A 14,558-nucleotide genomic window follows, 5' to 3' on the forward strand; every position below is an offset into this window, starting at 1 on the left:
ATCGTTTAAAAAAATGACAAGGTAGGCTGTGAAGGGGTGAAGGGCTTCCCTGGAGGTCCACTGATTAAGAACCCACTTGCCAATGCAGGGAACACGGCTTCAATCCCTGATCCGGGAAGATCCCATATGTCCCAAGGCAACTCAGCCCATGTGCCACAACTACTGAGCCTGTGCTCAAGAGCCCAGGAGCCGCAGCTGCTGAAGGCCACGCACTGAGAACCTGTGCTGTGCAAGAAGAGAGAAGCCAGCACACCGCAACGAGAGAGGGCCCCGCTCACTGCAGCTAGAGGCCCGAGGGCAGCAGTGAAGGCCCAGTGCAGCCAAAAGTAAACAGACAAATCAGCAGATTGCCTTTTTAAGTGAGGCTGTAACGGGAAGCAGTTCTTGGGACTAGCAGGGTGTGAGCAGACTTAACAGCAACACATCAGGCCTTGCAAACTACGCATCTCCCCTCCGGTGATACAGATCAACATTCCAAGGATGTCTGTTTAAAACCTGGCTCCCTGGGTGACCGGATGTGGGGGAGAAAAGATTCTAAGACAGTTCCACTTCATGCTGTCTCTTTCAACTTTTTTGCTAGTACACTGAGGGCTAGGATCATCAAGGCCAAGGACAATGACCTCCGCTGCTGGAAAAGGTGGATGAGTACCGTCCCTGAGATTATCTCTTGCCATCTGGGGTGACCGCCCTCTTTTGCTTTCAAGTGTCTCTGAATATTGAGTGAAAAATCACACAATCACTGTGTTGTTTTTTTGTTTTTGCCTTTAAAAAGCCTTCTCTACAGAGTGACAAGGGAGGGAGAGGAGAGAGTAAGGTGACACAGGCTCACGTAAAGTCCTGCAGGATGACTCGGGCAGGCTTAAAGGGCACTTCTATGTTCTTATGCTGCATGACCTTCCAATTCAGGATATTTTCAACGTCATTCTTCTTCACCAAAAATTGATCACAGTTCCGAATGGCTGCCTCCAGGAGAACTCTGATAGAAAATGGTAAGGACCCTAGGAATAAAAGGAGAAAGCATAACAAAACAAACAAAAAACCATGAGCCATCTTATTATCAGAGCTCTTTAAAGCCTGTCTCCATCCAAACTTGATGCAAGGCAACATCCCCTCTAGTCTTTCAACAAGGAAAGAGAGCACATTTAAACTGATTTCAGCGATTTGAAATATCAGAATATTGAATGGGCTTGAGACATTCAGTTATTAGAAAATACCTACAGCCTAGGCGAAAATAAAATATCACAGTTAATTCTTTCATAGCCAGTGGCTGCCTAGCCTTGGAATCCAGTAATATAGCTTCCCTTAAGTTATCATGAAAGCAACCAGTCTAGATCATTTAATTTGCTGTATTACTGTTAGTGAGTAAAGCACACACATACACACATACAGAGTAGTATTTGTTATGAAACCTCAGTGTGTGAAAAATGAGAAAATAACCCCTTTACAAAGATTAAAATTAGACCAAAGAACAGTCATATAAACCTTTCAAAGGAAATAAACACCTAAACTCCACGGAGTATGGTCATCGGTAACCATGTTTTTTAGAGTAACACAATGGTAATTTTTAAGAGAACTTAGTTTGCTTATAAAAGAAGTGGTTCATCTTGATACATAAGAATTATTCACTAGTATTATCCAGAAAAGGCAAGAGTACAAAGGCAGAAAGCACAGGAGTTGGGACCAAAAAGGCCTGTGTTTTCACCCTCTTCCACTATCTTTTTGTTGCTGTTCAGTTGCCAAGTTGTGTCTCACGCTGCACACCATGCACTGCAGCATGCCAGGCTTCCCTGTCCTTCACTATCTTCCTGAGTCCGCTCAAACTCATGTCCACTGAATCAGTGATGCCCTCCAACCACCTTATCCTGTGTCGTTCCCTTCTACTCTTGCCCTCAGTCTTTCCCAGTATCAGGGTCTTTTCCAGTTGAAACAGCATCAGGCAGCCAAGGAATCGGAGCTTCAACTTCAGCATCGGTCCTTCCATTGGATATTCAGGGTAGATTTCCTTTAGGTGTGACTGGTTTGATCCAGTGGATGTTGGCAATTTGATCTCTGCTACCCCTGCCTTTTCCAAATCCAGCTTGTACATCTGGAAGGTGCACTTACTGCTGAAGCCTAGCTTGAAGGATTTTGAGCATTACCTTGCTAGTGTGTGAAAAGAGTGCAACTGTGTGGCAGTCCTAACATTCCTTTGCATTACCCTTAGGGACGGGAATGAGAACTGACCTTTTCCAGCCCTGTGGCCACTGCTGAGCTTTCCAGATTTGCTGGCATATTGAGTGCAGCACTTTCACAGCATCATCTTTTAGGATTTGAAATAGTACTCTGCCTGGAAAATCCCACGGATGGAGGGGCTTGGTAGGCTGCAGTCCATGGGGTCGCTAGGAGTTGGACACGACTGAGCGACTTCACTTTCACTTTTCACTTTCATGCCTTCGAGAAGGAAATGGCAACCCACTCCAGTGTTCTTGCCTGGAGAATCCCAGGGACGGGGGAGCCTGGTGGGCTGCCGTCTATGGGGTCGCACAGAGTCAGACGCGACTGAAGTGACGCAGCAGCAGCAGCAGCAGCAGCAGCAGCAGCAGCAGCAGCTAGAATTCCATCACCTCCACTAGCTTTGTTTGTAGGAATGCTTCCTAAGAGCCACTTGACTTCACACTCTAGGAAATCTGGCTCTAGGTGAGTAATCACACCATCGTGGTTATCTGGGTCATTAAGAAGTTTTTCGTACAGTTCTGTGTATTCTTGACACCTCTTCTTAATCTCTTCTGCTTCTGTTAGGTCCTTGCTGTTTCTGTCTTTTATTGTGCCCATCTGTGCATGAAATGTTCCCTTGGAATCTCTATTTTCTTGAAGAGATCTCTAGTCTTTCCCATTCTATTTTTTTTCCTCTATTTATTTGCATTGTTCACTTAAGGCTTTCTTATCTCTCTTCGCTTTTCTCTGGAACTCTGCATTCAGTTTTGTGTATCTTTCCCTGCCTTTCGCTTCTCTTCTTTTCTCAGCTATTTGTAAGTCCTTCTCAGACAACCATTTTGCCTTCCGGCATTTCTTCTTCTCGGGGACGGATTTGGTCACCACCTCCTGTACAGTGTTATGGACTACAGTCCATAGTTCTTCAGACACTCTATCTACCAGATCTAATCCCTTGAATCTATCTGTCATCTCCACTGTATAATCATAAGGGATTTGATTTAGGTTATACCTGAATGGTCTAGTGGTTTTCCCCACTTTCTTCAATTTAAGCCTGAATTTGGCAATAAGGAGTTCATGATCTGAGCCACAGTCAGCTCCAGGTCTTGTTTTTGCTGACTGTATAGAGCTTCTCCATTTTTGGCTGCAAAGATTATAATCACTCTGATTTTGGTATTGACCATCTGGTGATGTCCATATGTAGAGTTGTCTCTTGTGTTGTTGGAAAAGGGTGTTTGCTCTAACCAGTATGTTCTCTTGGCAAAACTTTTGTTAGCCTTTGCCCTGCTTCATTTTGTACTCCAAGACCAAACATGCCTGTTACTCCAGTTATCTCTTGACTTCCTACTTTTGCATTCCAGTCCCCTATGATGAAAAGCACATTTTTTTTTGTTGTTAGTTCTATAAGGTCTTGTAGGTCTTCATAGAATTGTTCAACTTTAGCTTCTTTGGCATTAGTGGTTGGGGCATAGACTTGAATGTTGAATGGTTTGCCTTGGAAATGAACAGAGATCATTCTCTCATTTTTGAGACTACACCCAAGTACTGCATTTCAGACTCTTGTTGACTGTGAGGGCTACTCCATTTTCTTCTAAGGGATTCATGTCCACAGTAGTCAGTATAATAATCATCGTTATTAAATTCTCCCATTCCCATTTTAGTTCAGTGATTCCTAAAATGCCAATGTTTACTCTTGCCACTTCCTTTTTGACCACATCCAATGTACCTTGATGCATGGACCTAACATTCCAGGTTCCTATTCAGTACTGTTCTTTACAGCATTGGACTTTACTTTCACCACCAGACACAGCACAATTGGGCATCCTTTCCACTTTGGCTCAGCCTCTTCATTCTTTCTGAAGCTGTTTCTTTGCTCTTCCCCAGCAGCATACTGGACACCTATAGATCTGGGAGGCTCATCTTTCAGTGTCATATATTTTTGCCTTTTCATACTGTTTATGGGGTTCTCAAGGCAAGAGTACTGGAGTGGTTTGCCATTCCCTTCTCCAGTGGAGCACGTTTTGTCAGGCCCTGACTAGCAGGGACACGTCCTTCTGCTGTCCCATGTAGCTGGAGGACATGCCCAGTGCCCTGGCTGTCCCACTGCTGGTTCTCGTTGAGCGTGTAAACCTTCACTGGCTGCTGGGTATGTTGATCACCATTCCACCCGGGGGCCTGGGCAAAGGCCCTGCTGGAGTTGCTGGCTGGAGCTGACTGATGTTGGAGGAAACCCAGGAGCGCAGGGCTCCCCAGCCTCTCTGCTGCCACTGCCCGCCCTAGGGCCAATCCGCCACCCAGTGGCCTGACTGTTGCTGCTGGCTGCCTACTACCTACATAGTTGTTATTTAACCATGTCATTGATTCTTTTGGGGCCTCAGCTTCCTCAGGACTTTTTAATGTTTTTGAATATAGCCTGACAGGCTTGTTATTCAGATTAAATAATATACATGTACAAACACTCTCTATATCAAGTGTTATATAAATGTTCTATGTATATAATCATTATCTACTTGAAAATGAGCAACGTAAGAAGGGTGCGTGTGTGTATTTCTGTGGTTAATCCAAGACCATTCAGCCATTCTCTAGTACTCCCTCTTCCAACTCTCCAAAAGGCTGATTTATTAGGTAGTTTACTTATTATGCAACTGACATGCCAACTGCTATCAGAGCATTTATATCAAAGAGCCAGGTACCTACCATATCTGGAATCCTCCAATTTATTCAAATTGAAGAACTTCTTTCCTGGTTGTGCAGGATCCAAAGGCTCAACAAGGTATGCGAATGGGTTGCTCATGATTCCTGATGACCACGTGTCCCTGAAAAGGACAGAGAGCATTTAACTTCTCCTCTCAAAGCTGGATCTTATTTATTCCAACGAGTATTTGCCCTCTTTAACAGTTATGATACACACTGACTTCATGAAATCACTTATTATCTTTTCAGAGTGGTGGGAAGGTGGGACACAAATGAATACCAGAATGATATTCTTAGCAAAGAAAATGACCTCTGTGAAGCTCCTGTGAAAGCTAGCATTCACCTCTCAAGAGTGTACAATTCTAAACTTCTTTTGTCTTATATCTACACCACTTTCCAACATGATTGCACTGATAAGACATGAGGCAGAAGGGAAATGAAGGAAGTGTCACACGGGAAATTGCAAACACATGAACATCTGAGCTGGATTCATGCTTTGCTTGACCGGAGGTAAGAGGTCGGAGCAGGTGACATTGCACAACTACATAAAACCTGAACTCTGGGAAAGCAGGCTTGAAAACAGCTGTTTTCTTCTGTAGCTGCCTCTGCAGCATTTTAAATAAACTTGTTAGTTAGAAGTCTTCTGGACTCACTTTTACATAATGGTAGCAAGAGTATGTTCATATCAAGGAATCTTTAAGATACCTGGTAGATGTATAAAAGGCTAAACTCCCAAATAAGTCTGGAGAGGACCCTCTACCCCAGCTCTGGGCAGAACTTCTCCTGTATCTTTTTATAAATTGTAAGTGGTGAACGAAAAAGATCTGGCCTGCACCATACAGATAAACAGCGATTCAAATAACTATACCACTTAGAGCAAAACACTCCAGGGCAGGAGCTGGAAGACTTGCTTTCTAAATCTACCTCTTTGGCGAAAATCCTTATCAGTCCATTCTTCAGTCTTAATTATTATATAAGAATAGTAAAATTTCCCTACTTAATCCAAGGTTTTATGAATAAATATTTAAAAGTTCAACCTATTTTGGGGATGACTGATATGAAATGATCAACATATTACTATAAAATGAGAAAAATGAAAAGATATGTATCTCGATAAACCCATCATAAATTGGAAATACCATAAGCTGAAATGCATTTAATGTACCAAGCTACTGAAGATCACAGTTTAGCTAAGCCTACCACGGATATTCTCAGAACTCTTAATGCTAGCTTACAGTTGGGCAAGATAACCTCACACAGAATTGAATATCTCATGCAATGTATTGACTACTGTATTGAAAATGAAAAACAGAGTGGCTGTTTGAGTACAGAATGGCTGTGAGGTTGTTCATCTCAGGGATGGCATGACTGACTAGCAGCTGCGGCTACAGCTACTCACAATCACAGTAGAGTTCTGTACCGCATAGCACCAGCCCGGGCAAGGATCAAAACTCAAAACTCAAAGTGTGTTTCCACTGAATGCCTATTGCTTTTGCACCAAAGTGGTAAAAAAAAACCAAAACAAAACCGTAAGCTGAACCACTGTAAATCGAGGACTGTAGAGAAAAGAGCTGTTTGTAAGGATAAGCAGTGACAGTGGCTCTTGTCGCCAGAGACAGGCCCATGTTTTCATCAAGACACAAAACAGACTGGTTCCTTTAGAGAATGAGTGAGTTAAAGTTGCTCAGTCGTGTCCAACTCTTTGCGACCCCATGGACTGTAGCCTGCCAGGCTCCTCTGTCCACAGGATTCTCCAGACAAGAATACTGGAGTGGGTTGCCATTCCCTTCTCCAGGGGATCTTCCCAACCCAGGGATCAAACCTGGGGCCCCTACACTGCACGCAGATTCTTTACTGTCTGAGCCAAGAGGGAAGCCCCTTAAGAGGGACAGAGGCCTCAAAGTCAGGACCGGGAGGACAACTCACATTTATCGTATATCCTTTGGTATTGTTTGCATTTTAAACTGAGTACAAATAAAGTTATTTGAAAATGAGTTAAAAACTTAAGAGAGAGAATGTGTTCATTCACTCTGTCTGAAGCCCAGTGCTGGGCTGTTCTGATGAGAGGCAGCTGAATGAGGAGTAGCCCTGCCTTCCTGGAGTTCCTCGTGCAGGAGGGCCAGGATGGTCTGGGAACCGGTAATGGACAGGAGAGAATGTAGTGGAAAGGTGTGTGTGTGTGAGAGAGGCAGTGTGTGTGAGTGTGTGTCTGTCTGTGTAGAGGTGGAGTGGGTGGGGTGGGGGTGGGGAAACGGATCTGATTCGCACCTTGTTGCTAGGAGTGGCTTCTTTCCCCTGCATCCACATGGTTTTTTTTTTTTTTTTTTAATCTTTATTGAATTTGTTATAGTATTGCTTCTGCTGTGTATGTTCTGGTTTTTGGGCCTCAAGGCATGTGGGATCCTAGCTCCCCAACCAGGGATCAAACCAGTACTCCCTGCATTGGATGGCAAAGTCTTAACCAGTGGGCCACCGCGGAAGTCCCATCCCACGTGGTTTTTGCTGGAGCTGCAATTTGGTGAGGGAGGCTAAAGGCCAAGTGACTGCCTTCTCTAGGAATTCTGGAACTGAAACTACAGAAAGGCCAGCAGGGGACGCTGGGGCATGCTGCAGCTCTATTTACAAAAGCACGCACCCCAGGTCATCTGCAGCAGAATTACCTGGGGATCTTTCTTGTTAAAAATAGACTCCTGAGTCCCAACCCTGCTCCCCAAGCTGCTGAATCAGAAGGGACTGGGGAAGCAGCAGGACCCAATAATCTCCCAGGTGTCTCTAGAAGGTGTCCAGTCTGAGAATCATTGCTGGACAGTGTGGAGGGTCAGGTGAGGAATGCCCACTTACTTCAGAAGGCAGTGAGGTACCATGGAAGGGAGATGTGTAAGATGGTGAGGGAATGAAACCAAAATACCACCCCAATTCAGGAAGGGGCCCTGAGCAAGGGAAGCAGGCAGTGCCCAGCCAGGCAGCTCAGGCATTGTTTGCCCAGCCAAGGGAGCAGCACCCACTTGGCTCCAGCCACAGGCTGCATGCAGGAATGCCAGCCCGGTGTGGACGGTGTTCAAGCGAGGCTGGCAATCTGGGTTTCCACCCAAACTCTCTTGATTTACAAATGTTGGTAACTATATTTTCCTAAATGACTGAGTGGGCCTGCACCATGATGGCCAAACACGCCCATGGGCGAGCCCTGACCTGCGTTCTCACTCAGCCTGGCAGATGTTTTGGAGGAACGGTAGGAAACTAAAGAGAAAACTTGGGCAAGGAAACTCTGGAAGTGTTGGGGACCTTTTGCAAAACCAGGCATGGTGGCCAGGTCGTATCTTTAATAAGTCTTAAATCACATTAAATCATTTCTGTTTCTCTGTCAAGCCCTAAAAGGGCTCGTTTGCCAAAATTCTATGGGCAAACCAGTTGCTAAATTGTACCCATATCTGCCATGACATGGTGAGAACTCAACATGTCAATTTGCTTCCCTGAAGCTTACAAATGGGGGCTTCCCAGGTGGCGCTAGCCATAAAGAACCTACTTGCCAATGCACAAGGCATGAGTCGCAAGTTCGATACCTGGATCAGGAAGATCCCCTGGAGGAGGGCATGGCAACCCACTCCAGTATTCTTGCTTGGAGAATCTCATGGACAGAGGAACCTGGCAGGCTACAGTCCATGGAGTAGCAAGGAGTCAGACATGACTGAAGCGACTCAATACAGCTTACAGATGCCCCCAGCAGAACTCTGGAAGTCTTACATGATTCTTGCTGTTCCTACCACCCTACAAAGCCAGCTGGTATTTCAGGATGGATATATGTCTCCCTGGTGGCTCAGATGGTAAAGAATCTGCCTGCAGTGCAGGAGACCTGGGTTTGATCCCTGGGTCGGGAAGATCCCCTGGAGAAGGAAATAGCAACCCACTCCAGTATTCTTGCCAGAATAATCCCGTGAACAGAGGAGCCTGGTGGGCTACAGTCCATGGGGTCGCAAAGAGTCAGACATTATTGAGCGACTTGCACTCATTCACTCACATATGGTGACCAGTGTGGCTCTTGTAGAAAATATGTTGTGTAACACACTATCTGCCTCCTTTTTTCTTTAAAACCTACATAATTATCTAATTTCAGTACATAAATGAAGGAAATCTTACTTGCAGAAGTTAGGAGACAGATGAACCAATTACTGATTACTAAGTATCAGGATGTACGGTTGACTTCATACCATCTTCTATAACCCTGGCCACAACTCTGTAAATTTCAGCCTACGATTACTTTCATTTTATAGCAGAGAAGACCGCAGCTCTGAGACATGAATAGCTCGCCACAGGGCAAACGTCCAGTTAGAGGCAGAGCTAGGCTTTGATCTCTGGCTTTCTCTACCAGCTCCTTGGGGCCACCTCTCGAGGTGTGGCAACTCCTCATCTGAAGGAGGTGCTGGCTGGAGGCCACCAAGCAACCCCTAGTGTTGATAAAAAGCCAGGAGACTTGTGGGCCTGCAAAATCCTCCTACAAGCCTCAGTTCTAAATACTAGAGTCGCCTTTCCTTCTATCCAGGGCTCAGCCAGCACAGTGGCCTGGGCTGGGCACTGATTGCCACACGTCCCTTGCCACTCTGAGCCCCAGGTCAGTGGAAAGCAAGAGCAGCTGTATTTTTGCAACCCCAAACTGGTTTTGCTTGGAAGTTGGGAAATGTCTACTCCTCACCCTTCTCCCCCAACCCCTGCTTTAAATCTGGAGGGTTCTGGAAATCAGAGCCACTCCAAAGTTTCACTCACTTTATCGTTTGTATTTCAAATGATATTATAGGAGTTCACAGTGCTTCAGGAACCCTAAGAGGGAGCCAAAGTGACCACATTCCAAGCAGGGTGTGAGAAGAAGGATCTCTGCCTTGGGGACAAGCCAGACCAGAGCAGAATCTAGGCATCAGGGATACACGTAGGTCTGCCTGACCCTCCCCAGAACCCTCAAACCCCATCCCCAAGCCTCAAGTATTATTACTACGGGACCTGCAGCCCCAAATTATCCCGAGACCTGTGATTTTGCTAGAAACCCCACCAACTGGCCAGGGAATCCTGTCTACTTCCACAGTCACAGAAACCACAGACCTCGTTGCTTCAATTCCTTTCCTATCTGCTCTGCCTTGTTCCCTTTCGTCTGTTTTATCTAACCCCCATTCAATACTAATAAAAGAGAGGAATGAACAAACAGGATTGTTTTGGAGAGACTGTAGTGTTATCCTCGGTTTTTTCTTTTATGGAAAGAGGAAAGGTTAGTATATACATGGAAATACGTTCGGGTTGCTGCCTCTTCTGTTCCACAGAATAAGATGGTACTGCATGGAGGCAAAGGATAAAAAGAGGAAAAGAAAAGAAGAAAAGAGATTTTTTAAAAAAGAAAGGAAAGCAGGGGAAATGTTATATTTAAGCAGAGAGTTTGCAGCTCATTCAGCACTTGTCCTTCCTGAACACTTGTGTTGAGAAGGCCAGAAATGCTGACCTTTGCCTCTGAATCAAGCGGGACCCAGGGACAGTTCTTAAACAAAAGGAATCCAAAAAGAGACCTTTGTACTGTCTCTGAAGCCCTTCACTACATCTGTGTACATTTTGAAAGAAAAGATAATTGTTTGGTAGAGAAATGGGTGTTTCTCAACGCTAACCCATCCTGAAATACCAGCTGGGTCACTTAGCATGACCCTTACAGGTACATTCTGTGCACGGAGGAGTGGGAGTGGGGTCGGGAGTGCTGGACACCAGCATTTTAAAGTAAATCACTAAAAATACTAAACAGTAGGCATGGGTGGGCAGATCTGAGACATTTACCAAGTGAACTGTGCTCCTTGTAAAAAGCTCAGCACAGGGATCCGTTCCAGCCGCAGACAGCGCTGCTGCCAACTGATCTTCGGCTTCAGTTTAGGGCGCGGGCGGGAGGCTTGGAGAGGCACCTTCACTTGTGCCTAAGCCACACGGCACCAGCCCATCACCATGCCCCGTGTGCTTGTGCTCAGTCGCTCAGCCACACCCAACCCTTTCGTGATCCCATGGACTGTAGCCCACCAGGCTCCTCTGTCCATGGCAATTCTCCAGGCAAGAATATTGGAGTGGGTTGCCATGCCCTCCCCCAGGGGATCTTCCCAACCCAGACTGAACCCACGTCTCCCGCATTGCAGGCAGATTCTTTTACCATCTGAGCCATCAGAGAAACCCACCACTCCCTAGGTGAGCACAGGAGATTCTGAGGATGTAATGAGATAAATCAGTGAATGTTGAGCCTTCCTTGAAAGAACCTTAGATATCACCAACATTCCCCTGACGAGGAAATAGAGTCCCTAAAAAGAAGGTGATAGCCTGGGGGGTGGTTACAGGATTGTTAAGTGGCAGAACGAGGAAGAAAATATATCTGATTTTCCTTCCAATTAAAAGTACATTTCCCTGGCAGGGGTGAAAAAAAACAACAACAAACAAACTTGAAATCCTCCATAAATAGAGTTTAAAAAGTACTACTTGACATATTACAGTCTTCTGGCACTTTCATGAGTTAGCTTTATAATCATTCACTGAGCCTTCTATGATTCAGAATTCCAGAGAGCTGACTGACAGCTAAACTTTGGGAAAACAACTTGTGGTTAAGTTTTTAACTATCTGGATGTTCTGGATGACTGGTTTATTCCAAGAGAGGCAGACGAGTAAGGGTAAATCAATCCTATAGATGTAAATATCAGACTCACATACTATTGTATAAGTAAATAAAAACAAGAAAGATATAAAGTTAAGGTATACAGATAGTTAACAGCCACAAGAAAAGATGTTCAATATGACTTCTCATCAGAAAAACGCAACCCAAGACTACAATGTCAGTGGTTTAGCAAATCAAAACCAGTCTCACACCAGTAAAAATGGCTACCATGAGAAGAAGACATACAGATGGCTAACAAACACATGAAAAGATGCTCAACATCACTCATCATCAGAGAAATGCAGATCAAAACCACAATGAGGTACCAATTCACACCAGTAGAATGGCTGCTATCCAAAAGTCTACAAGCAATAAATGCTGGAGAGGGTGTGGAGAAGAGGGAACCCTCTTACACTATTGGTGGGAATGCAAACTAGTTCAGCCATATGGAGAAGAGCGTGGAGATTCCTTAAAAAATTGGAAATAGAACTGTCTTATGACCCAGCAATCCCACTGCTGGGCATACACACTGATGAAACCAGAATTGAAAGAGACACATGTACCCCAATGTTCATCACAGCACTGTTTACAATAGCTAGGATGTGGAAGCAACCTAGATGTCCATCAGCAGATGAATGGATAAGAAAGCTGTGGTACATATACACAATGGAATATTACTCAGCTATTAAAAAGAACACATTTGAATCAGTTCTAATGAGGTGGATGAAACTGGAGCCTATTATACAGAGTGAAGTAAGCCAAAAAGAAAAACACCAATACAGTATATTAACACATATATATGGAATTTAGAAAGATGGTAATGATAACCCTATATGTGAGACAGAGACACATGTGTATAGAACAGTCTTTTGGACTCTGACGGAGAAGGTGAGGGTGGGATCATTTGAGAGAATAGCATTGAAACATGTATAACATCATATGTGAAACAGATTGCCAGTCCAGGTTTGATGCATGAGATGGGGTGCTCAGGGCTAGTGCACTGGGATGACCCTGAGGGATGGGATGGGGAGGGAGGAGGGAGGGGGGTTCAGGATGGGGAGCACATGTACACCCATGGCTGATTCATGTCAAGGTATGGCAAAAGCCATACAATATTGTAAAGTAATTAGCCTCCAATTAAAAAAATAAATTAAAAATTAAAAGTACATATAGCATTAAAAAAAGACACAATCTCATAATCTTGCAAGATAGGTGAATTAATAATATAACTATTTTTCATGAGAAAAAAGAGAGAAGACCACAAATAACAAATGGTGGCCAGGATGTGGGGAAAAGGGAACCGTCATATGCTGTCGGTAGGAATGTCAATGGATACAGCCACTGTGGAAAATAGTATGGAGGTTCTCAAAAAACTAAAACCAGAACTACAATATGATCCAGCAATTCCACTGCTGGGTATATATCCAAAGGAAACGCAAACACTAATTTGAAAAGATACATGCTCCCCAACGTTCAAAGCAGCATTCTTTACAATAACTAAGATATGCGAGCAACCTAAGTATCCATCAACAGATGAATGGATAAAGAAGATGTGATATATATATATAATATATATATACACATATATATAATATATATGTTTAATGGAATACTACTCAACATGAAAAAGAATGAAATTTTGCCACTTCTACCAACTAGACTTGAAGGAAATAAGTCAGACAAATATATTTTCACTTACACATGGACTCGAAAGAATAAAACAAATGAACATAACAGAACAGAAACAGCACAAAACAGACACAGAGATCAACAGGGAAGAACAGAGGGCTCAGAAATAAACTCACACATGGATGGTCAGTTAATCTACAATCAAGGAGGCAAGAATATACAGTGAAGGAAAAACACTCTCTTCAATAAGTGGTACTGGGAAAAGTGGACAGCTACATGTAAAAGAATAACATTAGGACATTTTCTAATACTATACACAAAATAAACTCAAAGTAGATTAGAAGCCTAAATTTAAGACCAGAAACCATAAAACTCCTTGAAGAAAACATCGGCGGAACACTCTATGACGTAAGCCATAGCAATATATTCTTGGACCTGTGTCCAAAAGTAAAATAAAAATAAATCACGGGACCTAATTAAATATATAGCTTTTGCACAGCAAAGGAAACCATTGGCAAAATGAAGACAACCTATGAAATTAGAGAAAATATTTGCAAATAATACAATCAATAAAGGGTTAGTTAATATTCAAAACACATAAACAGCTCATACAATTCAATACCAAAAAAAAACCCGAAACAACTCAATTAAAAATAAGACCTAAATAACCTATGTGAAATCTTAAAAATTAAACAAATTAGTGAATATTTAAAAAAAACCTCACAGATATAAACAAACTAGCGATTAATAGTGGGGAAGAGACGGTGAGGAGGGCAAGACAGGGGTAGAGGACTTCGAGGTATAAACTACTATGTATAAAATAAGCTACAAAGATATATTGTACAGCACAGGGACTATAGCCAATATTTTATAGTAACCGTAAGTGGAGTACAACCTTTAGAAATTGTGAATCACTATGTTATACCCCTGAAACCTAGAAAAAGATCAGAAAAATACTGGTACAGTAAAATAAAAGTTTAAAAACAGATATTCATTGTGGAAACATTAGAATATGCAAGTAAACAAAAAGAAGAAAATAAGTCACCTGCAACACCATGGTGTGGAGTTTCATTTAACATGAATTTTAAATGTATTTGGATTTTTAAAAAATGGATTAGACCTCACATTGTTTTGTAAACTGCTTTTCCCCCCCACTTATCAGTAGACCACAAACATCTTCATGGAGCCATCATGTGATTTTTTTTCATACGGTATTTTATATCACTTTTAACTACACCATAAAAATCTCTCCTTCAGTCATATAATAATTTATTTAAATTTCTTATTATTAAAATGTGTAGGTGGTGTCCAAGCATTAACATTCAACCACTGCTTGCAATTTTTGTATACACTTCTTCAGATAGGTCCTTAATCCAGTTCCTCAAAATAA

At 43.2% G+C, this 14,558-nt stretch overlaps 1 protein-coding gene across 1 annotated transcript in view; it reads right to left on the reverse strand.

Annotated features, from left to right (window-relative positions):
- Nucleotides 1–14,558, reverse strand: part of ACO1 (aconitase 1) — a 67,474-nt gene that overhangs the window by 36,934 nt on the left and 15,982 nt on the right. Inside the window, exons 2-3 of the mRNA XM_052644478.1 lie at nucleotides 4,888–5,006; nucleotides 830–998 (exon numbers count right to left, since the gene is read on the reverse strand). Coding sequence (XP_052500438.1) covers nucleotides 830–998; nucleotides 4,888–4,984 — 266 coding nt within the window. The 5' untranslated portion in view covers nucleotides 4,985–5,006. The remainder of the gene's footprint in view (nucleotides 1–829; nucleotides 999–4,887; nucleotides 5,007–14,558) is intronic.

This window comes from Budorcas taxicolor, chromosome 8, assembly GCF_023091745.1.
Source record: "Budorcas taxicolor isolate Tak-1 chromosome 8, Takin1.1, whole genome shotgun sequence".
Lineage (NCBI taxonomy): Eukaryota > Metazoa > Chordata > Mammalia > Artiodactyla > Bovidae > Budorcas > Budorcas taxicolor.